Source organism: Pocillopora verrucosa, chromosome 5 (assembly GCF_036669915.1).
Source record: "Pocillopora verrucosa isolate sample1 chromosome 5, ASM3666991v2, whole genome shotgun sequence".
Taxonomy (NCBI): domain Eukaryota; kingdom Metazoa; phylum Cnidaria; class Anthozoa; order Scleractinia; family Pocilloporidae; genus Pocillopora; species Pocillopora verrucosa.
The window spans coordinates 19541395-19566313 of record NC_089316.1 but is presented as its reverse complement, the minus strand read 5'-3'; the positions used below and the strand labels follow the sequence as shown (position 1 = coordinate 19566313).

The following is a 24919-nucleotide window of genomic DNA, read 5'->3' as shown; positions in this document are numbered from 1 at the left end:
ATAATGGCGTGCCGTACACGAGCGCGCGGTCTGTAAAATTGTGCCTTTCTAAAAATTGTCTTTTCCACGGTGAGAACAGTTTCAATAAGTATTCTTGTCCCGAAATCCTACGGTACTAGACGAATCGGTCGGTATTCTAGAAGCCGAAATTTCACGGTACATGAAAAATAGGTTCGTATTCTAGATTTTGATATACCACGAGAAATTTCACTCGGCATTCTTGATCCACACTACATAGTATCAGGTGTTCTTGGAAAAGCAACGAATTCTCCCGATAATTCTGCACCCTCTTACTAGTGTATTTTTCTCAGAACCTTTACGCCATAAAACAATAAATTATTTAATATCTAATAAATAATACTCAAAATGGCCAATTTACAGAATCTATTTCATCATGTGATGACTAACAACTAAGTCTAACCTTATGCACAAAAAGGGAAAAAATTTAGATTGTGTGTAATAATTAAATATACTAAGCTAAAAGTGCTTAATGCTTGACATGGATGAAAGCAACATTTTCAATATTTACTTAAATCATTATCCATCCGTCGGATATGAAGACAAGAAAAACAATAAGAACTGTCTATACTCTAATATTAGAGAGTAATAAAATTTTATCAAAAACTACAATAAATTCTAAGCAAGTCACACCATGTTAACAAGTTAGTGGCCCCTGGTTATTTACTGAGCTGGAAAGTGCCTTTTTAAACATAAAAAAAGTTGTTTGAAGAGCACAATAATTCAAGAAGCTTGTTTGAAATCATTCCAATAAAATTAACTGTGGCATATCCAAAACTGTAGCATTCTTCACGAAGGTCTTTAGTACATCTAATACTACTTCAACAATAAATGGAGTTGATGGCCACAAAATTCTATGTTATTTAAGGATTCTTCCCATAGATATTTGAACTGTTTGCAATAGCTGGCAGATTATGTTCCAATCAAGATGAGAAAGAGAGAGAGAAAGTGGCATCATTTGTTAATTTTTCAGTTTGTGAAACCAGCTAATGCAATATGTAAAAAAAAACATTTCGTGAGTTGGGGTTAAAAAGGAACCATTCACCCTTAACCCCATAAACCGCCTTGCCATTCTGTCAAATGAACTGAATTAAAAACAGAAGGCAAAACATACAAGTTATGTAAATAAAGAACACTTAGGCATTAATTTAGTCCCACAGTGACTGTAGCCATCTGTTTGGCCTCCTTCGGATTATGACAGGGCTAGTGTCCAACATATGCAAGGGTTCCCCATCGCTTTCATCACCACTGCAATGTTGTGGGGACTGAGGAAAGACGAATCCTATTTGGAGAAGGACACCTCTCAGGGCTCTGTCTATCACCAGGAAGGAGTGCCAAAGCAGGTGAGGAAGTTGGTGGACTGCGTGTGGATGGCTCTCCCTCTACTCTTTTATTTTGTGGATGTGAGCTTGAGGAGGCAGATGGCTGGTTGTCAATTTTCTCCTGAAGTCTCTCTAAGAGAGGAGATAGCTGTGGACTACGCCACAGTGGCGACCTCACAACCCACACATCCTCTTGACTGCCCTCACCATTCTCCTTGCCACTCATGAAATTTGCATCAATTTGTTGCAGAGCAGTCTTCTCTGCTTTATTTCTTCTGTCAGGTGGATTGTTGAGGTAATTTTGTCTTTTCGTTTCATAATATCTTGACACAGCACCTGGTACATAAAAATAGTATTAGGTAAATTGCTTATTATTTATTTATTACCCAAATTCATGAAAAAGTCTTTGATGGGAATCTTGTCCTAACATTGAAAGCTACTTTTCTCAAATTTATCATTTCGTTCTCTCAAGTAAATGGCAACCTTACATCAATGAGAAAGTCAAGTTAGCCCAGGTGGAAATCTTATTAAGATCTTGGAAGATCTTGTAAGATCTTGAAAGATCTTGTAAGAATCTTATAAGATGGCAATTAAGATGAAGATCTTATTAAGATCTTATTAAGAATTAATAATCTTACTAAGATCTTACCAAATTTCTTGCACAAATCTTAACCAAGTTTGAGCATTGTAAGATCTTAAAAGATCTTATTAACTATATTTAAGAATCTTGTAAGAATCTTAACAAAATTTTACAACACATGAGAGTTAAGATCTTTGAAGGATCTTAACAAGATCTTATCAAGTTTATATAAGAATCTTGTAAGGTTCCTAACAAGATCTTATTAAGTTCATGTAAGAATCTTGTAAGAATCCTAATCTGTAAGATTAGTAAGATCTTAAAAGCTCCTTAACAAGATCTTGGTAAGTTTGTTTAAGAATCTTAATAATCAAAGATCAGTAAATGTAACTCCTGACATAAAGGTTCCAAAGAGGATCTTATCTAAAGTTTATCTAAAAGTTTTGTAAGAATCTTAATTTGTAAGATCAGTAAGAATTCAAAATGTTCTTGACAAGATTTTATCAAGTTTATTCCAGCACATTCCTGAGTGACTTGAAATGTGCATCCTATTCAGTACATAATAGAGCATGATGCATATGGCTTTAAACCTTGCACACATGATATCAAAAGTGATATCAATAAAGTCAAGTAAGCATCTATGGTTTACAAATTTCAGACCTGATAACACAAACACAGCTGTTTTCTAAAGAGGTAATTGTTCCACTGGAATAATGGTATTTGTATTCAGTGTCAATTCCATGTTTCATTCAATCCGATCAACTATGCTCAGCACAATGTTCGAATACAAAACCATATGAGCGATATGTTTACCTTTAACTTTTAGATCTTGATTTGTTGTACAAATGTGATTTTTCACAAGTTTTAATTTAACTCTTAATTAGGTTATTAATTATAATAGGTTCTTTTTAAATTGTAACAATGTTTATAGAGATCCACATTAATTCATTAGGTTTTTTAACTATTAAGTGTCACCCTCTTTATATAAAGTTTGAATGATTGATTGATGAGGAATCCTTACAAAAAGGCTAGAGCCTTGTCCATGACCTTGAAAATTGCTACAATATCCATTGAAGACTTCATCCCAACAACATCATTAGGGATAGTGGAATCAACACTCCTGAAGCTTGGATACCCACGATCAAACAACACATCAGCTGATTTATGAGGATCCATGAGGGAACACCATCTAACAACCGGAATAATAATGAGGATCGAAATGCACCAATAACAGCATACCAACGTGCTACAAATAGCGACCCGTAAACAATCAACCTCATCAATTAATGAAGACTTGCAATGTTGTGGTCGAATGTCGCGATCTACATCAACAGTGACTTAAATTGTCGTGAGACAAACAAACAAAGTTCATCTCCTCATATCCAGAATGATTCTGTAATGCAGGGCGTGAAATTTGACCACCAAATCCTGAAAATTAGTCGCCAAATTGGCGACTAGAATGTTTCATCATGACTTGACTAAGAGAAATAGTGAATTGAAAAGATTTACAAGGATAAATCCGCGGCAAACTTCCTCGTTAAGTTTGTTTCCAAAACGCAGTACATGCATCTCGATCGACAACTAGACGCCATCTTGGATTAAGTTGAGCCTGAACGTTGTATACCATCCATCTTAGTGTCCACTTGTAGCACTTTAAAGATCTTTTCCTTAACTTAATTTTGGAGGGTCTATCTAGAACGCTGAAAGCGTAAAAAAAGGTCTTGTTTGTCTTTGAAAGTGGCGACCAACTTTTTTTGAATTGGCTACCACTTTGAAGAATTTAGGAGCCAAGTGGCTTTCAGAAAAAAAAAATTGATTTCACACCCTGTAATGTTGTATTCCTTCAATATGACTCCAGTTAAAAGATCCTCATCCGAAAAATAAAGGCAAAAATAAGAAGGGTTAAAAACACATGTGCACTAAGGTTTGACCTTAGTGTTGACAAAACCTTGGCAGAGCCGAGGTCTAGTGCACGGGAAATATAACATTTACAGTATTAACAGATTAAATTTGGACAGATATTTCAGATTACATTTGATGATTGAGTATGAAAGACATTTAACAGCTAGTTTAAAATAATTACTAATCATGTTCATAGGGAGTGTCTAGAAAGGTGATGAAACCTTTTCCATCCTCGCCTTGAACATGAAGACACCTGTTGATAACATCAGCACATTTCACAAGCAAGAGACTTTCAATTTCTTGAACCTGGAGAAAATGTTGGCCAATTAAGTTTCGATGAACAATTTCCTTCAGGACCACATCCTGTGGTAGAGGAAGGTCTTGGCAAACATTTAATCCAGTCAAGCCATACTCGGTGATCAATGCATAGGCAACATTCTGGAAGAGGATGTAGCAAACCACTCTGCCATAGCATTTCCTCCCATGTGCACAAAACTGAACAAGGTAACTGCACGAATTTCCTTTTCTAGGATACATCGTGCTGTGGAAGGTGACATGATCTTTTGTCATCCTATAGGAAACCAAGTATTCTTGGTCAGGACCACTTCCAAAGGCTGCAGAAAGGACATTTTGAAACTGTGTCAGCTTCATGAAGTGCACAGGTTCATGCAGCAGGATTCCCCCTTCTGTATACCGAACACTGGGCCTTTCACCAAGCAGATGTTTTGCAAACCTAGCAGCACTGGGTGTTGATTTGCATTTCTGCAAAACGTGCACCTTGTAGGTCTGGCTTACCCCTAGTTTTTCCACCATCTGCTTTGGGAGTCCCCTTGTTCCAGAATACAGATTTTTAAGGTGAGCAATGAATGCTTCAAATACAAAAGCAGAAGTAAGTGCCAAGGAACCATGGTCAAGAACTTGGGAAGGGAAGTGGAGTAAAGCATGGGAGTTGTAAGTACACTCCTCAATACCATAAAGACTTGGTAAAAGTCTCACAAAGTTATCAAGCAAAACTTGTGCCTTCTCTACACAAGTTTTAGAAATAGGAGTTGAGTGCAGGAAACGAAGGGCAGTGGAAAGAAGTGCAAAGTGATAAAAGTGGTCTACACCAAATTCATCAGAAAGAACAGCATATCGAAGACATGGCAGTCCAGCAAAGAGGGCAAACAAACGAAATTCGGATGCTTTCCAGTGTTTTAACTCAGCAATGCTACGTGGCTTTCTAGTAAAGTCATGGGGCACTTTGATAGAGAGAAACATATTGCCTAGCTCATGACTAATTTCTAGTAAACTGTATGCATCTGTAGCATACTGAGGATCGAACCACCGTTTGAATAGCTGTCTTTTAAGGATGCCTTCACAAACACAATGCATCCAGTCAATAGGTACATTGTCTGGAATGTCAACTAATTGAGAAAACACATTTTCTCCTTTTATGCCGAATATAGTGGTGCCTCTTGCCTCTGCAATTCTTGCAAACATCCTGGTTTCTTGTGTTGTTCTGACAGCCACAGTACCAGAGGGCCTGTATTCATACAGCCTTGCACGTGTTTGCCGGTCATACCTCCCTGGATGTTTGCATACACTGCAGCCAAATTTACCATTATATTGCTTGATGTTAAAAAGCAAGGCTTTGGCAGGCAGGTCAGGCACAACAGATTGGATTCTGCACACTGATGGCACAAGTTCACCTGTTTCGTTGTTAAAATTGCTGCCATTTGCCAAATTGGATAATTCACCAGTAAAATTTTTCAAAAATAGTGGCACATTTGGTTTAGACTTCCCATACCACAGCCCAGTGAGTAGGATGTTTTCAAATTTGTATCTTTCTTGAGGAGGTAACTCCACAAGAAAACAAACGAGTGGCCAGATACTAAACTTCTTGGACTTAATCAATGGTGCCCCATCACTGCTAACTACAACTGAAAGTACTTTCCTTCCTCTGGCGCGAGGGTCATGCTGGATGAAATTTTGGTACACCCTACCATCCTGTATGTCTCTTATGCAGTCTTCAGCTGGCAATTGTGCCATAACCATTTGATAGTCTTCAATCAATTGCCAGTGTTCTGAAAATATATCAGGAGGGAACAGTTTTAACTCCTACCCTTTCCTTTGTAAGAGAATATATAATAAAAAAAAACCCAATTATTTTAAACACCAGGTATGATGATTGCTCACTCTTAGTAACTATATCTTCGGCCAATAATGCACTTTTTGGTGGATAAATTATTAACTCAAATATGAAATTAACCTTACAGCAAAAATACTTTTTCTGGGGTGCCAATTATGCCTAGGACCAATGTTACAGCAAAGATGACCAATAATTCACATGTAGAATTTTCTTTTTTTCACTTCTCTTAATTAGATTGGTCAGTTAATTGCATAAGGGATCCCTTAATAGAAGTCACATAGAAAGGATTTCTGGCTTATAGGCCAAAAGGTGCCACAGGGTACATCTTTGCTCAATAATGTAATAATGTAATAATCATTCATTGACTTTTCTGCCTAAAGCATGTATATTTTTGAACAATTTTTGTGCTTTTCAGGTTATCAGCTCCTCTACCCTTTAACCCCTAATTTAAGAGTGATGTTGACTTGGCAAAGAATTTACATAACTTTGTGAATATTTGATGATTGTAAGGTTTCACGTGCATTTACTGGAGAATCAACTTTAAAGATAAAATGAGGCTCCAGATCAAACTAGTCAAAAACAAAGGTTAGGTGACATTCTATTTATTTTTTTTTTTGGTTTTTAACTCAGTAGAGTATGTCTAACCATAGACTTTCTATTAAATATACATTTTACATTTTTGTTCTTACCTTGAAGTAGTCTTTGAAGCTGTGGTTTTAGAGGTATTTCATAAAACCTGAGTACTTCAACTTTCATTCCCTCACCTCCACAATCACTATTTTTGCACAAATCTTTTTCCACTTTTTTGTGACATGTAGGGCAGAGTTCCATTAGCTTATAAGGAAGTAAGCACTCGTCATGTCTTTTGTTAAACTTGTAGGATGATGGTGCGACACTGTTGTTACCTGGCAAAGTAAGTTCTAATAGTTTCAACATGTCCTCCTTTGCAGCTTCAGACATGCGATGCTTCTTGAAAAGGGCTAACAACAATGCATCAAAATTGGCACTTGTTAATGTAGATCCATCATGTAATGGAAGTTCACCTGACTCTCCAGAATTCATATCACCTTCACTCTCAGTGTCTTCATCTTCGGCTCCTTCCTCTTCAGAGCTGGGGTGCTCAATGCTTGAGGTGGATTCAGGAGCACTCTCTGGGTCTTCAGACAAGTTATCAGACCAGTCACTTTCAGACCCCCCACAACCTATTAAAGTTTCATGGAGTTCGCAATCCTCCTGATGGGGTGCATCTGGATTGCCAGGGCCATCACTGTCACAAAGTGGCTCGTCAATTGCAGAATGTTTCTTCTTTTGAGGTGATTTGATAAGAACACGAGTGTCTTCTTCTGAAGAGTGAACATCGCTTGAGTCATATGACTCATGTGCACTTGATTCCTCTCCTGAATCGTTATTCACTTGCCAAATTCTCCTTTTCCTGTTCTTTCTTGGAGTCCTCAGTATGTTTTCATTAGATAAATCATGAAAATCTGAGGATTTGTCCCGTTCAATATCTTCTCTGGTAACGCTCTGTTCGCTGCCACTGTCTTCAATATCTTCTCTGGTAACGCTCTGTTCGCTGCCACTGTCTTCAATATCTTCTCTGGTAACGCTCTGTTCGCTGCCACTGTCTTCAATATCTTCTCTGGTAACGCTCTGTTCGCTGCCACTGTCTTCAATATCTTCTCTGGTAACGCTCTGTTCGCTGCCACTGTCTTCCTCGTGGGCGCTCGAACTTTCATCAAACAACATTTTTCGCCGTTGCTAAAGAAAAATCTTCGTTTTGGCAGCTTTTGGTCGTGTAGGTAATTTCCTTTTAAATATTTGACAAATTGATCGTAAGCAAGATCTGGTTCAGCAAAAGATATCGCAGAATGTGCAGACCGACCGTTCGGCAGAAATGAAAACATTTATTTTTAAAAATACAATATAAACCGTTGTTGCGACATATCTTTTTCGGGCAAAGTTCGACAGAAATTTTACTTAGGTCGAGTGTTATCTGCCTCGTTGTGAAATTTAACTGTGCCTTAACAGCCCTGAAGAAGAAAACCGATTTCTAGAATTAGATTTTACAAGCCATATTCTTTACAAAGAAACTGACAACTGAACATCGCAAATTTTCAGACCGGCCGGGTGGCCGAAATTAAAAACTGTATTTTAAAAAAAGTTGTAGTAACTCAGAAAATATTTTTCGCGAGAGTTGCGTGACATTTTGTACTTTTACGAGGGCTTTCCACAGTTTCCCGCCAGGACCACTGCGCATACGCAGAATTGCAAATTCGACCGTTGCCATCAACCGTTCTTGCGCCATTTCGTTTCGAGCAAAGTTCGACATAAATTTTACTTTGGTTGAGTGTTATCTGCCTCGTTGCGAAATTTAACTGTAACTACAGCCCAGAAGAAGAATAACGATTTCGAGAATTAGGACTTTACCATTCTTTACAAAATAACAAATGTTATTGCCGCTTGAATATAGAAAATGAGACAGTCGGTAAGTAACAAGAGTTTATAGCAGGCCAGAGAAGGTAAGTCGCGTTTTGCTTTTATTATGAAAGAACGTTACGATTGCACAATTAACGTTGCGATACCCTTGTTGAATTGTATCACGTGAAGTGGCTTCGCAATTCAGGTGAATAGTTTACATCTGTTAAGCATATAAAATGCACGCATGATTGTCCACGACACTTTATTTGAGCACTCGCTTTCAACCTCAAGGAACACATTGGTCTTGGTAGTTCGAGTGTCTTGTTAAAATGTCTAAAAAGCCAACTAGTGCACGACTGCAACTAAAGCAAATGAAGGAAAATCATCCCGAAGGTAAGTGGTACTGACTCTTGTGCATTATGGAATACCGCATTATGTTGATGTGATCAACTTTACACATCTGGAAGGCGATGCGATAGACTTAATCTCGCACTTTTTTCGATTCTTTCAACATGAACGGAAAAAATGACCATGAGTTGTTGTAATTACAAGGCCATGTTTTTTTTTAATGTAGGACAAATCATGAAATCGTTCTAGAGTTCTATTTTGTCTACAAGCGTTTTTATTTAGAATCGAGTAGAAACTGACACGAGATGTAACGCTATTGTCATCCAAACGACGTAACGGCGCGCTAACCTCGCTAAACTTGTAGCAGTTTTCTCAGGCAGTTTTAAAAGGGAGATTGTTCTGTATTTAAATGTTGTAGGCAGAAACATCGTAGCTTCCAGTCGTCTCGCACGAAATGGTTTGCAATAAACAAATATTTGTCTTGGGCTTTCGTTACTAATAACCTTGCCGCTAAAAGTAACTAAAAGGGTACAATAACACTAACGGGAAATCGATTATGTGATCCGTTTATTCCCTGAAATTTATTTATTAGCAATTTTGTTTTATTTCAGATTTTGAGGACAAAGATCACTGTGTCTTATTCTTTATGGAAGACCTTAAGTATAGTTTAGTTGAGCGGAAAACAATAGATCGGGAAGCTAAAGTAATGAGCACAGTGTCGGTGAAAATCAGTGGTAAGAAGTATTCTGCAACGCTTATGTTTATCGGTAAGTTGTAGGTATTGTTTATGTTCGCTTTGGCCAGGAGCAAATAGATGCGATCCAATATTTTGTTGTTGTTTTTCTTTTTTGTAATTAATTTTCTCCATAAATGTTTATTTGGGAGAGAGCAGTGACACCGTAAGCAATGGTAACATATAGTTTGGGTAACTCCCAGCCAAGCCTCCTCTTTCCCTCAATCACCCAGGAAAAACACCCTGATATTGGACTTTTTCTAACACGTTTCAAATTATATGGACGTGAACTCATTGGCAATTGTAAGGGTTGTTTATTTTATGGCAGAAGTCCCATTAACTAAGATAATAACCAATTTGAGAAAACATGGAGAAAGACTTACATTGCTGAACAGGTCAGTGATATCAGAAAGGTTTTATAAACAAAGAAACATACAAAACATTGAGCAAATGGTGATTGCTATTTTCAGCAAACCTGAGAAATACCCCAGGTAACTACTTTCCCCTTCTTTCAGTGAAGATTCAAATAGGGACATGACACATTTTATTGGCTGTTATTCTCTCCTTTTAAGGAAATAAGGAGGAATGCCAAAAGAGGATGGAGGCCCTGGAAGGTGCATTATCCCCAGAGCAAGCAAGAGTGTCCCAGTCACCAAAACGAAAAAAAGGATGCAATAGGTTAGAAGATTTTTTCCTAGAATTGAGATAATTTTCTGTTCTATACCTTAGTGGAATATACTGATCACAGTAGTCACCTGTGGGTCTAAAGGTTATTGTTCTAAAGGTTATTGTTCTAAACGTTTTACTGATAACGTTCTGTTGAAAAAGCGAAATTATCAAACTTAAAATGGTTTGCTATTTTTTAAACCAAATGAAATGGAACCACAACACACACTGAATCTGTTGTTGAGGTAACTTGCTATAGAATTTTAATTTTTTTTTTTTACTCTTAGATTGGGACATCAGCAACGAAATGAAGAAGTTGGAAAAATTGGGTTCATCTGTTTTTGAAAATCAGGAGGTAAGTGCTTTCCTCTATTACATGCTCACATTAATCACACTTTCTTTGAAGCAAGAAACTAACTGTAACATTTTAGAACAATCATTGCCATTTTAACACATTTTCTATATCAAGTAACAAATATGATGCCTGATGATAGATAATAGGCCATATTTTCATTGGTGCTTTAAATTGTGTAATAAATTATAACCTGTTAAATTGCAATATTCTACTTATAGGTTTCCAGTGATGATGATGGTGATGATGAAAGCCAAACTGGGTCTGATTATCATCACCATGTCCCCAGTGGTAGGAATTTTCCCAAAGCCAACAAAATTGCCAAAAGAGGGGGAAGTTCTTCTGATGATGTAAGTATTGTGACTTTAAATATTCAATGTTGGAGAATTAAAGTGCATTTGACCTCCCCATCTAAGAAAGAACCAGCAACTTAAATGGCTTAAGGTAAAATTTGGCTCTGTTATCCTGTTAATTCCACATAAACACATTTGACACCTGTATTAGTTCCATGCAACATTTTTTGTGTTTTGTTTGGTTCTGTTCTGCAAATGTGTGTTTTTTTCTGGTTTTCATTTAGTGCTGAATTATGATTCCTTACTTTCCTTTCTCACAAATTTTTGGTTCTTTTTAAGGTTAATGACAATTAGTTGAAGGATTGCTTTACAAATGTAAACATTTTTTTCTATTTATATTCACAGGACAACTGGAGAGATATGATCACCAGAAAAATTGATTGTATCTTGAATAAAGTAGACTTCATTGAGTCCCATCTAAATGTCACAAGCACAGAATGGGATAGAAGGGTGGCAACTCCTCCTGATAGTAAAAAGGTAATTTTTCATTTATCAACTTTTTGTGGAAATTTTGAATAGTTGTTTCAATGGTGTAAAAGGTGAACAAAGTTTGTTTGAAGTTGGGCAGTGAAAATTGCCAATTTTCATAAATGGTAACCTTTGCATAAGAACTTTGCTCTTAAAGATAATAAATAAGTAAATTCTTGTTAAAGATAGTCAATACCTCCTTTTCTGTACATACAGATGAGGCATGATGGTGATCAAGGAGAACAATTGAGAAGCTCCTCCCCTCTACCTTTACCTTCCTTAGTAAGTACCATTCACTAGTCAGGCTACTGCAAGCTGGAATTTAAGTCGCAATTATTAAGAGCAACAATTTTATTGCAGACAATAGATGATGATACTTTTTTTAAAGACAGATGGTTATTTTTTCCAATCTAGATACTTGTCTCTAAATATGTTATATTTCATTTTAGATGTACAATGAAACCAACCTCCTATTACTCCCCTCTGGTGGGGATTTAAAAAAATATGCTCTCAAGGTTTTTGCCAATCTCTTCTCACTTGAGGAGATGGCAAATGGCATTGTAGAGCCTGCCAGAGGGAAGGCTACTGGCAAGGTGGAGTTAGACACTTACAGAGTTGATCTACTAAAAAGTAAGCCAATGTAATTTGTTTTCTTGTGTACTAGTTAGTTTTTTCAAAGAAAAGCATACCAAGAAACAAAACAAAAACAGAGATTTCAACAATGTTATATGTTAGAAAATTCTTGTTTCGCGATTGAATCAGGGTTATTCATTTCTCTTGCACACAAAGTAATATTGCCAAGGCTTTCATTAAAAAGAAGCTGGCTCTAGAAGGAAACAAATAAACACCTGTTATCCTTTAAGTTTTGAGTAGCCAGTCACATTTATTTGGACAGTACCTAGGGCCATAAATTAACAACTGGTTTCTGCATTAGCATGCAGTCACTGAGAATTATGAAGTACTTGGAAAGTTTGGAAAGCACTGAAGATGTGTTAGAGTTTCTGTTAATCAAGCCATGAGCAGGAAGGCAATAAATATGGACTGGTAGAAAATAAGACGATTTCTGTTTTCTCTATTATATGTGTGTGATATATATACATATAATTTTTTTTTTCCTTCTCATAGGAGCTATAAAACATAAATTTGGCGATGCCCAAATGAACAAGAAGTGGCCTCAAATAAGGCTCTCCTTGAATCAAAAATGCTTGGATTCCAAGAGAAAATTTCTCATTGTGGAGGGAGATGTTAACAAGTCCACAGACTGAATGAACTTTTTTATACAAGAAAGAAATATATGCAAATTAATGGTCAAATGCTAATTAAGATGAGTGATAGTGAGCTTTAATTATTTGAACACCTTTGCTTTAGTACAAAAAGTTTTTTTTTCTTTTTCATACTTAAATTACTCTAAAAGAAGAAAAGCCATTGCAAACTGAGACATGTCCCCACCCTTAAGGTTAGCACTCGAGCTTTTGAGACATAGACAATATTTTTTAGTGTTTGTTACTGCTTTTGCCAGTGCTGGTTTTAGGGAGTGGGTGTGCTTTTGTAAAAATGGAAACCGAGCTTTAATTCATAGTATTGCAGTGCATTTTGTATTTCTAAATACAAAAATTCCTCTAATTAAAAAAATAACCAAAACAAGTATCACAAATCATTGTTTTTGATCATTAAGGGAAAATAGCTGTCAAATTTTTTGAGTTATTAATACGGTAATTCAATTTGATAGAAAAAGTTTTATCCTTGTCTTGCTGCTACTTTTTCTTGAATATATTAGCAAATTTTTGAAGTGGGAAATGTATAATTATAGTGTTGTTTGAAGTGTTTTTCCTTTAGATATAATGGCTTGTTTGTGCAAGGATTAATGATACTTTAAATCAAATTGTCATTTAAATCAAACAAGTTCAACAGTTAATGTTTCTTATCAAGATCTTTGTTAGAAATTAATTTCACAGTGTTGAGAATTTGCAATAAATTTTGCATAGATATTAGATAAAGAAATTCTTTCTTGGTTGTGATCTCCATTCCTCACTCATCTAGTTATTACATATTGCATAAACCATTATATTATTTACCCGCAAATTGGTCTGAAAAAAAATTTATGATATCTACTAATTTAAACAGATTCTGCAAACATTCTTAAAAGTTCTTTAAGAATCTTACAAGATCTTGAAGTTCTTTTGAAGATCATTTAAGATATTATTGAGAATCTTAGCAAGTTCTTGTGAAAACTTGTAAAGGTATTTAATTAAGATTCTTTCCACAGGAATCTTACCAGATCTTGTAAGATTCTTGTAAGTTTCTCACTAAGATACTTATCAAGATTCTTAGTTAAGAATCTAATAGGATCTTGTAAGATCTTGTCACAAGATTCTTGCAAGAATCTTGTAAGATCTTACAAGATCTTACAAGATCTTGTGCGATCTTGTCACAAGATTCTTACAAGATCTTGTAAGATTCTTGTACGATCTTGTCACAAGATTCTTAAAGAATCTTGTAAGATCTTACAAGATCTTGTCACAAGATCTTGTAAGATCTTGTAAGATTCTTACAAGATCTTGTAAGATCTTACAAGATTCTTGTAAGATTCTTACAAGATCTTGTAAGATTCTTACAAGATCTTGTAAGATCTTACAAGATTCTTGTAAGAATCTTGTGACAAGATCTTACAAGATCTTGTAAGTTCTTACAAGATTCTTATTTAAGAATCTTAATAAGAATCTTAGTAAGAAACTTACAAGAATCTTAGTAAGATCTTAATAAGATTTCCACCTGGGAGGTCATTTTCAAATTCAACCTATTAAATTGTTTGATATGCATCAAATGTGTCTCTTCGAAGTTAAGTTTCATTCAACAGGAACAATAGGAGTCTTCTACTAAAGGCAGGCACAAGATGGGTTATGCACCTTGAAAAGCTATGTTTTAGGGTACTCTAGACAACAAACTTTCAGATGAAATAAACAAAAGTTTAAAAAATTTCTTACAAGGCGACCACATTTAATGTAAATTGTATGCACACTCTAGTAGCACATTTATGTATGTACTTTAAAGAGAAAATCATATGAACACATCACTTACACTTGATAGTTGACTTTTCATAGCCATTGTCTTCCTTTTCCAGTTCCTTACAAAGAAATCTTCGAACAGCACTGTTGTGGGCACTATCAATGCTACAAAGGAATGTTATAGTAGTACTTTGTTAGAAAGGTGCATAAAGATGAACAAAATTAAATATAGGTTTAAGTTAGTGACCAAGCTTGTTTGGAAGGTGATAAAATTTTTGTGTGTTTATGAACTGAGACTTTGTCAAGATCTGTGAAGATGTAAAAAGTAAACAAGGCCAATTGCTCTGCATCTTGTCTAAAATAAGATATTCACATGGCCAATAAAGTTTGCTTGTAGGAAAATGCTTGAGGGAAAATCACAGACAAATAAAATTCTGTCTTCCCCATTTGCCAGCCAATCACAAAAAATCAGGGGACTTTGCAGAGAGCCAGAAACAAGTCACTTAAAGTTGTTTTAAATGACAGAAAAGACCACAATACACAAGAACAAGGGCTTCTCCATCTCCTTGCGGTTTGCTTGGATCAAAATGGCAGACTATTAAGCATTGTATAAAATATTTTTTTGTCTTGTGAAAGTATTGCTTTTCAGTCACAAGTAAGCAAAGCTTTAATTTGTCCTGCAAATTTTAATGTGGCTTCTTATTTTGAAATGTGCCACCCCTCTAGGAGGGACAATCTCTTAACTTTGGTTGTCCTTTGTCCCCACCTAGAAAGGGAAATTAAGCACTTTGACTACACCCTTTGCAAGGTCCCCTCCCTTACCCAAGGTTCCATCCTCCAGGAGATCGCTGATGATAGGTGCATTTCCAAAACATTCTACAGACAAACTCTTAATATCCTGAATAGATATCTTTTACTCACCCTTCACTTCCACAAAACTAAAGTTCAACTTCTTGTTTGTTGTGCAACAAGTGCACATCACCCTTAAATTCAAACAAAATTAATTATAAGAACATTAACGTTTCTTATAAGAACAGTGTATGTGGAATCAAAGGTGAAAAGTGAAATAAGGGAGTTAAGTTCAAATTCTAATAATATCATGGGTAACAAATTATGCTTACAATTGTGTGGTTTAAAATTTCTAGCCAGAAGACAAGATGTTTTATTTACAAAAACAAACAACTTAGGGACAAATTAAGAAATAAATGTTTAATCATTTGTCTCATGACATAGAGTCAGGCTATCAAAAGTTTGACAGCAATGTTTCCTACTGCTACACTGCTAGTCTTTGTCAGGCAGCATGTTTGAATGTTTACATGTTGCTATATGTAGTACTTTGGTGTTTTGTCATTGGTACGTTGTAGTACTCTGTCCTTGGTGAATTTCAATCCTCATTATTATTCCTACTAGCAGATGTTATTCCCTCATAGGTCCGCTTTGTTACTGACCGGCTGTGATGCTTTTTAACTGTAGCCATCCACACTTCAGAAATTTTGATCCCACTCTCTCTATTGATGTTATTAGGGTCAAGTTTTATGTGGATGGCTTCTTCATCAATAATGATAGCAGAATTGAAATTCCTTAAGCATGGATGCCCATAATCAAAAAGCATAACAGCTAGTCAGTAAAAAAGCTGACCTACAGGAGAACAACATCTGCTGGTTGGAATAATAATGAGGATCAAAATATCCCAATGATGGAGGGCCAAAATGTACCAATGACAAAACACCAAGGTGCTACATATAGCAACACGTAAACATTTGACTTCATCACCTGATGAAGAAGACTAGCAGTGTAGCTGTCGAAACACCCAATCAAAATTTTGATAGTCTGACTCTAAATCATGAGAAAAATGATTAAATGCTCATTTATCTATTTAACCTCAATGAACAATAACATCTACTTTAACTTAAGGACATTTTTGTAAATTATTACAGAAAAAAACAATCTATACTGAACTATGTGCAGTAACCTTTTTCAGTAGCTTTAAAACTAAATTGCAGAAGTTGATTTTCAGACACTATTGGCAAATGATGTCTGACATTCTCAAAACTTCATACACTGGAGCAATCTTTGAGGCCGCCCCCCGAGTATTTATTATTCTCGGCTTAGTTTCAAACAAGCCATATGACATGCGGTATTAACATCACCAAGAAGGGAATACTGTCCCACAAGCTTAAAAAACTTCCCATACCAGAATCGAAGCTTAAAAGGAAACGCCTATTGCTACAGTGCTGGAACAAAAATTTGCACAAACCTTTAGTTGCTTTGGAACAGGCCCACGGTGGATATTCTCCTTCTCGGTCGACTGAGGTTGGCGATCGAGCTTGTGTCATACAGTCTGTAGTTCGGTCTTCACCTCAGCCACTTCTTTACGAGCGTTTTCCAGTTCCACGCTCAAACTGTCTAGTTTGGCATTTTGCCGCTTTACTTTATCCCCCAGTTCTTTGATTGTGTCGAACAACTGTCGAATTTCTCGGTTTGAGACCAGCAGGTTCTCCCGATTTCTAATAGAATCTTCTCGTAAAGGCTCTGGATGGGATGGAACTGCGCTTGATCGAGCGCCGGTTGATGAGCTTGAGCCGAATGGTCGTCGACTCAAAGTGGTACTGGTATTACCACTCCGGAAGAAAGATGCAGCTACATCGATGTCAAAACTAAAATCGTCCAGCGAAGATTGTGTGACGCGTCCACAAGTCGAGCGACGCTTCTCTTTCCCTTCTATTTCGTCTGAGCGACCCGTAAGCCAATAATCTGCTTCTAGAGCAACCACGTGAGCAAGACTAACCAATAAGCGCTTTCTCACTGAATGTCACGCATTTTGTCGGCACGACTGTCGGCACTTAACTCTGCAGCATATTAATCGATTGCTCAGAGTTCTTCACCAAGGCAGCATAATAGGTGAAAGTACGGATCAATTGAGAAGGAAATTTTGTGAAAACTGCGCTTCTTGGTTTGGGGAAAGCTTCTATTATGATCACATATGTGAAAAGTCCAGTTTGCAGAGATTAAACGTGAAAGGTGAGTTGAGTTAATAATGAGGTTGATCTTTCTGAACATAGGTCGACGATAGTTCAAATTCCTGAAAAGTTTTCTTCAGTCCTCATAGTGTTTTAAGCCCGGGTCACGCAGGAAATAATACTCTTGATTATTTGCGATGGTTCAAAGTTTAGCCATTTTGAGAGAAGGAAGAATCTTGTTCTGCGCGGGCTGGAGAGAACTGAAAAACCTCTGCTCATGGTAGAGACTCGCGCGTGGGGGAAACTGCGGGCGACAACGTTAAACCATAGCAACACGTACGTGAAATGGCGGAATTTTCGAAAAAAAAAAATGAACAGCGCCATTTTTCACTCCAGTTAAGACTTAGGTAGAACTTGCGCGCTTTAAACCTTCGCCTAAGACCGACTGGTAAGAGTGCTAAGACATATCTCCTGAACACAAACCAAAATTTTACAGCTAAGACAAGAGTCAAAGATCTCTGCTGGAACATCTGAAAGCATTACCAACAGTTTTTTAAATAGTAACTATCACCTGTAATATCAATTAAGCTCGGCTGTAACAGGTATTACGGGTTACGGGCTACAGCCCCTAATGACAATGCCACATGCACAGTACTATTACAGCTCTGTCCAGGCTGTCTGTTATGGGCTGTGTTTATGTAATTACATTCAAAACTTTGTTGGGGCAGGGCCAGGATTTTTCTGACTTTTTCCTATGTATCAACATAAGGTCCACCAATCAATTAAATGTACAGTACTTCAGTTCTCTGCGGAAAATGACATTTAGATGTGGAAAAACACAGTCTGTTGCTTTACAGTGTTATATGTAAACAGCTTGATGCAAATTGACCTTTTTAATAATAATAATTTTTCTTTATTTGCTTTTGTTTTACTTTTGACTCTTGGGTACACACATCCGTTTGTGTGTAAAGGTTGTTATTTTATACCCCAGGAAATACACCTGTAGCAATGCTGTTGCATGTTGCTCTGTAAAAGGAGCCTCACTGTATATCAGCTCATTGATGCTGATCAATCTGACATTCATCTTGTGCTGTTAGTCACTCCTAGAATTGGTGACAAGTTCTACTGTAACCACTGCAAGAAAACAGTAAGCTAAAGTACCTTCTACGAGAATCAGACACTATATGGTGATGTTGCATGTGGATTCTCTAGTCAAAATGTGGAGCTTGAGTTAGACATGGACTCTGATTCAGAAAATGAAGGTGCTCTTCCTTGTTGGGATGATGAAGACAGGCAGTTCTTTTCAGAAGGAGATTCTAGTGGTGGTGAAAATGATGTAGATGATGAAATGTTACCAGAGGAGTCCTCAGTGGAAAAACATGAAAGCTCCATGCAATCAGAACAGCAACTCTTGGTTAGTTTATAGAATATTATTGGTTCATATAGCAAACTAATAACCCTCATAAAATGGCTTTTGCTCTTAATTCACTCTTCTTAGGTAGCTTAATCTCTCATAAACCAATAGAAAAATGTTTTCTGGGGATTACTTTTCCAACTTAAGCTAGGTTTTACTGTTTTATCTTAGGTAAAAATTTAGATGAGGCAAGTGCCTCGTCTTGCCTCAGGCTACAGTGTGGCTACTGCCCTGCTTTTATGTGTAAAATTTCTTTTAGTGAAATATTTTGATATTCATTTTATTCAAAAGTGATGTAAATACATGCAGAATGGTGTACATGTATACTGAACCTTAAGTACTATTTATTGCTATTGTTTCTGATGTACTGTTATTTCATTTCAAGAGGATGATGTAGAGAACAATACGCAGAGCTTTGAGTATTCTCATGAAATGGAAAACAGTGCAAAAAAAATGTGGTAAACAGAAGGAACCAGGAAGTGATTGCACAGAACTGAGGGCTTTGCTTTTATTCTTACTTCTGTGGCAGGCAATGTTCAAAGTTGCAGACAGGGCTATTGTTCTACTCTTAAAGTTTTTCAAGCTGTTCTTATCTGGTATTGGTAAGATGATGCAAGCAGAAGTTCTTATTAACTTTGCCAAGATCATCCCAGAAACATTGTACATGATTAAAAAAAATCTTGGCCTTCAGAAGGACAGTTTTATTAAAAATGCAGTTTGCCTTAAGTGTAAAACTCTCTATAATTTTGATGAATGTGTTTGCCAAAGGCCAAATGGTGAGGTTGTATCAGCAAAATGCAGTCATGTGAGTTATCCACGCCACCCACACCAAGCCCGAAGGAGGCCATGTGGTTCCGTTCTGATGAAAGTTATGAGGTCAAGAGCAGGAAAGACATTCTTGTATCCTAGGCAGGTTTACTGCTTTAAAAAGGTTACTGATTCATTACAAGACCTTATTAACAAGCCAAACTTCATGGAAAACTGTGAAAAGTGGAGAAATTGTTCCACTCAGCTGTCAGACAATGTTCTTGGAGACTGTTTTGAAGGAAGAGTTTGGAAAGAGTTTAAGTATGTGGATGGAGAGCCCTTTCTTGCTATACCAAATAACTTTGCTCTCGTGTTGAACATTGACTGGCTTCAGCCCACTCTTCATGGTTCAAAATCCATTTGTGTCATTTACATGGTTGTAATGAACTATCCAAAAAAAGGAACGCTTCAAACCTGAAAATCTTATTGTTGTTGGAATAATTCCTGGGCCAAAGGATCCTAAGCATTATATCAATTCCTTCCTGCAGCCATTAGTAGATGACCTTATTGACTTGTGGGATGGAGTTATCTTAGACACAAACATTTCTGGAACTGGGGAGATGTTCTGAGCTGCTATCTTAGCTTTGTCAAGTGATATACCAGCAACTTCGAAATGTGAAAGTTTTATTGGCCATACTGCAAAGAAAGGCGAGTGCTCAAAGATGCACTATAACTAGAGTGTTTTATACAATTTTAATAATAACTCCTTGGTTATTTTTTTTTTTTGTATTTGTGTATGTATACCTACCAACTCACATGTCTTGGGAATCAAAAAACTTCGATCTCAAGTCAGCCCTCACCAGCTGACCAATTCCTCACACTTAGCAGAAAAGTTTGAGCTAATACATCCTCTGACTTTTAGAAGGGAAGTGCTAGAGACGAGGTTGTGTTTTCATGTGTTACGAAGTTTGGAATTGTTTGGGACTGCATTCGAAGTCTTTGGATTATCTCCAGATATGATCAGGTTCTCTATCAAAAATCCTGGCACTTGTAGGATAAAAATCTTGCACCCTTGGCTCAAAAAAGGTTGGCAGGTATATGTTTGTTGTGTGTGTAAATACATGCTTGTTGCACTGGCATCATTGTTTATATGGTGTTTTACTATAATTATTTTCAGGATGCAGCAAATGCTTTAAAACATTTCCAAGAGCATCATTTGGTGATAAACCTGATTTCTCAGGATTTGATAGAGAAAGCTGGGAACAGCAATCTAATGGAGACCATCGAGCATATGCAGAGAAAGTTTGCCAAGCTAAAACACCAAGTGATGCCCAGAAATTTGCCTCTTCAAGTGGAGCACATTACTCTGTCCTGTTCCAGCTTCCATACTATGATGCTATAAGATTTGCACTGATTGATCCCATGCATAACTTGCCTCTTGGGAGTGCCAAACATGTTCTTAAGACTTGGACTGAAATGGGAATTCTGAGTGAATCTGACTTGGAGAGAGTACAGAAACGTGTCAATCTTGTTAAGCCACCATCTGAAATTGGGTGCATCCAAAGCAAAATTTCTGAAGGATTTAAGGGATTCACTGGTGACCAGTGAAAGAACTGGGTATGTATTTACTCCTTTTTTGCTTTAAAGGGAGTAATACCCAGTGGACATTATGGAATGTGGACAGCATTTGTTCTGTCAACTGCTTTGCAGAAAAGTTATCACCAAGGAGGAGTGTATGGAAGCTGACCACAAGCTGATGCGATTTTGTGTAATGTTTAGAAGCCCTCTGCGGGAAGGAGAAGTGCACACCAAACATGCATCTTCATGGCCATTTTAAGGATTGCATACTTGATTATGGACCTGTTTTCTCTTTTTGGTGCTTCTCATTTGAGAGGTACAATGGAATTATGGGAGATTACCATACAAACAATGTTAATATTGGTAGGTATTAAACTCTTCTCTAATAAATTTTAAGAAATGAAAATTAATTCTTTCAAACTGGTGTTCCCTTTCTTGACATTTTGATAGAATGCAATCATGCCATATTCTTTGAAATAGAAAAAAAATTATGTGAACACTCAAACCTCCATATTCAAACATATATGTACATGTATACATGTTACATAAATGTAAAAGTTTAAAGCAGACGGGCCATTTGGTCTGTGGCAACAAAGCACTTATACAGTGTAGTAACAAAACTCATTAGCTTTTGACCTGACCTGAATGACTGAACAACTGAATGACTGACTGTCAAATTAAAATCAAATAATAATAAGCCCACAAAAATATCACATAATTTTTTATTATTATCAACATTTTATGCTAGACTTTTAATTTTAACCTTGCACCTGCCAGAGGCCTGATACCTTGTTTGTGGCATGTTGCTTTGTGTAAGCCTTTGCATAATGCCTAGATGTATCAGAATACATTATGAACCATATGTTAACTGGTTTTCATTTTATTATCCTCAGGAGTTCAAATTATATATCCAGGAGGCATGGAAGAGTTCCAGCAACTGATGGATTGTGAAGGCAAGCAAAAGGGAACTTTACTAGAAGCAAGTGTCCGTGTCCAGCAGTTCTGCAACATGGTTGAATCTGAAACTGGCAGTCCAGTTAATGTTAACCTGAGACTCAAGTACCACTACCACGAATCAAAAGGGATGCAATTGAAAGTGATGATGTGAGGAGACTACAGAAGACTTACGAGACCATGTATGCTGGTGGTAGAATCATCCATGTTTCCAGCTTCTGTGATAAGTTCAAGCACCTTTTATACAAAAGATACTATGGTGCAGCAGACTCAGCTTGTAACCAACAGCCTTCAACAGTTATCACACAGTGGTTTGATGACTCTAGTAGACCTGCTATCATCAGGGACTTTCTGCAACATGATGTGGTCATCAAAATGGAGAATGGAAAATCTCTAAAGATCACCCACCTTCTAGCATTAGTTGAATGGTATGCTAGGCATCCTCAGTGTAACAGGTGTTTAAAACCTGTAGAGATTTTGGCGAATCATTTCGAGTCAGTTATTCCAGAACATGCCTTTTATGTGCCAGTGGGAAGATTCCAGTCTAGCTGTGTCTGTTAAATATCAAGTTTCACTTCTGCACCATCAGCAAGAAAAAGTTCATGAAATTATTTACCATTACCAAACTCAGCTAGAGTCTAGCATTATGGAGCTTTAATTTATGGAAAGGAAAACAGATTGCAGAAAGTGGATTTGGTGTCGGTACTTTCTCATTGAACATCTGCACATGATTGAATCCAAAACTGAGTCTCAAGATATATTTTCATTTCAAGATATTTACATTCTGAAACATCCTAAGTTGGATCATGATAAGCTGAATTAGTTGACAACAGCAATTATTTTGGTTAGAGACTGAAATAAATCAGTGATCACATAATATGACATGTTAGATTAATAAGAATATTGTATTTAGATTTTTATGTACTGTCACAATTCAGTCAATTTGCAATTAATGTCATTTGATTGTGCTATTGCCAAAAGTGGTTTGCACAAGTAGTTCTTTTATATGGCAATAGGTACCAAATGTATCATGTGATCCTGTACAACAGTTAGTGTTTAAGAAGTTATAGTATGACCTCTCATGAAATAGCTGTAGTTATTTATTTTTGCGCAATAAAATATTGAACCTTTAGTACGGTTCTTTAAGAGAAACCCAAAATATTGCTGTCAGTGTTTCATCTCATTTTTTATCAGTTTTTAAATGTTACATGTATTACAATCCAGTGGCTGACTGTTGGCCAAATTGCAATTTTATGCAACTACAATAACAACAACAACAAATTTATCGAAGTATTCCTAACAATAAATGGCATTACCTATTAGTTGAGCTAAAGAAAACACAATAATGCTCGAATCATTTTACAAAAGAAGTTCCCAGAAATTGATATGCCGTGAAGGATAAGATTGCCATCAGCAAAGCAACTGTTGCAAATTATTTCCAACTTTAATGTTCAAAACGTTAAAAAATGGAAAGACTGAAAAAAACCTAATAAGATTAGAATTATCAAATCGGATCGACTGGCACAAAGTTTCCTTTTACATGAAATTACCGTCTTTTTAAAAACAGAAGCTATACTTAACTTTAGTTTGAACACTGAATGCGAACGCGCAACAGTATAGGCACGTAAAGGTACCCCACCCTAAGCGATAGGTAAAGGTGCGAGAACACACTGAAAAAAATACATTCACGCGAACGCGATAAGCCAGGATAAGCAAAGGAAGGTGAGGATGCATGTGCGTAAATTGATAATCTCCATAATGTAAACTTTTTAAAAAACCTTGGTACTTGAGAATGGAAAAGGACTTTGAGACCCACGACTGACGACACGAATTACCGAAGGATTATGAACTCCACGCTTTTTTAACTATAAAACTCTGAAGGGACAAAAGAGCACAAGCGTTTGTGGTTTCCAAGTAACGTGCTAAGACAAAGGTACACAAAATATATTCATTCTACGACAAAATATATCCGTGCCGTTAAGTATCAGACCCTTGATATTCTTTGGCGATTAAAAAAAAAAAAAAGGAATTCTGATGGTTTTCAGAACTCGTGAGAGGTATATAGAAACATATAATGGTCAGAGAAGGGGCGCTCTGATTAGCTTGTCAAACTCCGAATATTCTCAGTTTTTCACCGCTGGGAGATTTGCGCCCGAAAGCATTGTAATCGTTGCAGGAATAATTTAGTTTAAATAGTTAGTTTTTAATTCACTGTGTTAGTATACACCAAAACAACTACTTGCATCAGCATCATTAGTAAATATCATCAGCGGTTTGATAAATATCTACCACTACCTACTTCCACTTCGCTGAATACTTGTTAGCTATCAAGAATTTTTTAAAGAGGACAGACTTAAACTCGAGCAAGTGGTACACCAACCAATTTGTTACGATGTAACTCTTCTTCCTTTTCCTTATCTTTTTTTTTTCTTTTGGGAATTAAAGCGCATGCAAAACATCCCGCATCGTATCACAGAATTTCTGAGTGAAATAATTCTGAGTCAACGTGAACCGAACGCTAGATATGAGATTTGTAAATCTTTTCGAGATCGCTTAGAAGTTCCTCATCAACATATTATAGTTTGGAATATATGGGTTGTCTCGACTGCAAGTCATTTCATTATTTGAGAACCGTGACCGACAGTCAACTCTTGCAATTTCCAAGTGTCTACAAAGATTGAAGTTTTCTAACGATATCTTTTTTTTAAGTTTTAAATTCAGTTTTACCGAGTTTTCAGTTTTTCAGTTTTTTTAGTTTTATCTAAATGACAGGTAAAAAAAAACCCTTCGAATGTACACGTGTACTCAAGATTTACGGCAATTCCGTTTGCTGTCGGCGATTTCAAATTTCACTTGATAATTGTTGCCAAGTTAAAGCATTCTAAACACTTTTGTAAATTTAAACGACGACTCCGTGCAATGTTAATCCAAGCTGAGACAACTTAAACAAGTTTTGTTAAAGGAAAATAGTGT

The 24919-nt window shown here is 36.6% G+C and overlaps 1 protein-coding gene, 1 long non-coding RNA gene and 1 pseudogene across 2 annotated transcripts; 2 read left to right on the top strand and 1 right to left on the bottom strand.

The window, feature by feature from the left end:
• Positions 1-317: 317 nt before the first annotated feature.
• LOC131781965 (uncharacterized) lies at positions 318-16972 on the bottom strand. Its single transcript, XR_010717607.1, has 4 exons — positions 16551-16972; positions 15215-15276; positions 14367-14458; positions 318-1676 (listed from the first exon to the last, which is right to left on the bottom strand). It is a non-coding gene; the product is annotated as an uncharacterized lncRNA (long non-coding RNA).
• On the top strand, positions 9449-13260 carry LOC131773536 (uncharacterized). Its single transcript, XM_059089485.2, has 8 exons — positions 9449-9483; positions 10022-10127; positions 10403-10470; positions 10689-10817; positions 11166-11297; positions 11505-11570; positions 11738-11918; positions 12414-13260. The coding sequence occupies exons 3-8, from the start codon at positions 10423-10425 to the stop codon at positions 12551-12553; spliced, it is 696 nt and encodes a 231-aa protein (XP_058945468.2). The 5' UTR covers positions 9449-9483; positions 10022-10127; positions 10403-10422; the 3' UTR covers positions 12554-13260.
• A 153-nt stretch (positions 16973-17125) lies between the features above and the next one.
• Positions 17126-22189, top strand: LOC131799494 (uncharacterized; annotated as a pseudogene).
• Positions 22190-24919: the final 2730 nt, after the last annotated feature.

Excerpts from the sequence above, each read along its gene's own strand:
- LOC131773536 (XM_059089485.2), top strand. The coding sequence starts at position 10,423 with ATGAAGAAGTTGGAAAAATTGGGTTCATCTGTTTTTGAAAATCAGGAG. Across the intron at positions 10,818-11,165 it reads GGGGAAGTTCTTCTGATGAT|GACAACTGGAGAGATATGAT; the intron begins GTAAGTATTGTG and ends TTATATTCACAG. Across the intron at positions 11,571-11,737 it reads CTCTACCTTTACCTTCCTTA|ATGTACAATGAAACCAACCT; the intron begins GTAAGTACCATT and ends ATTTCATTTTAG.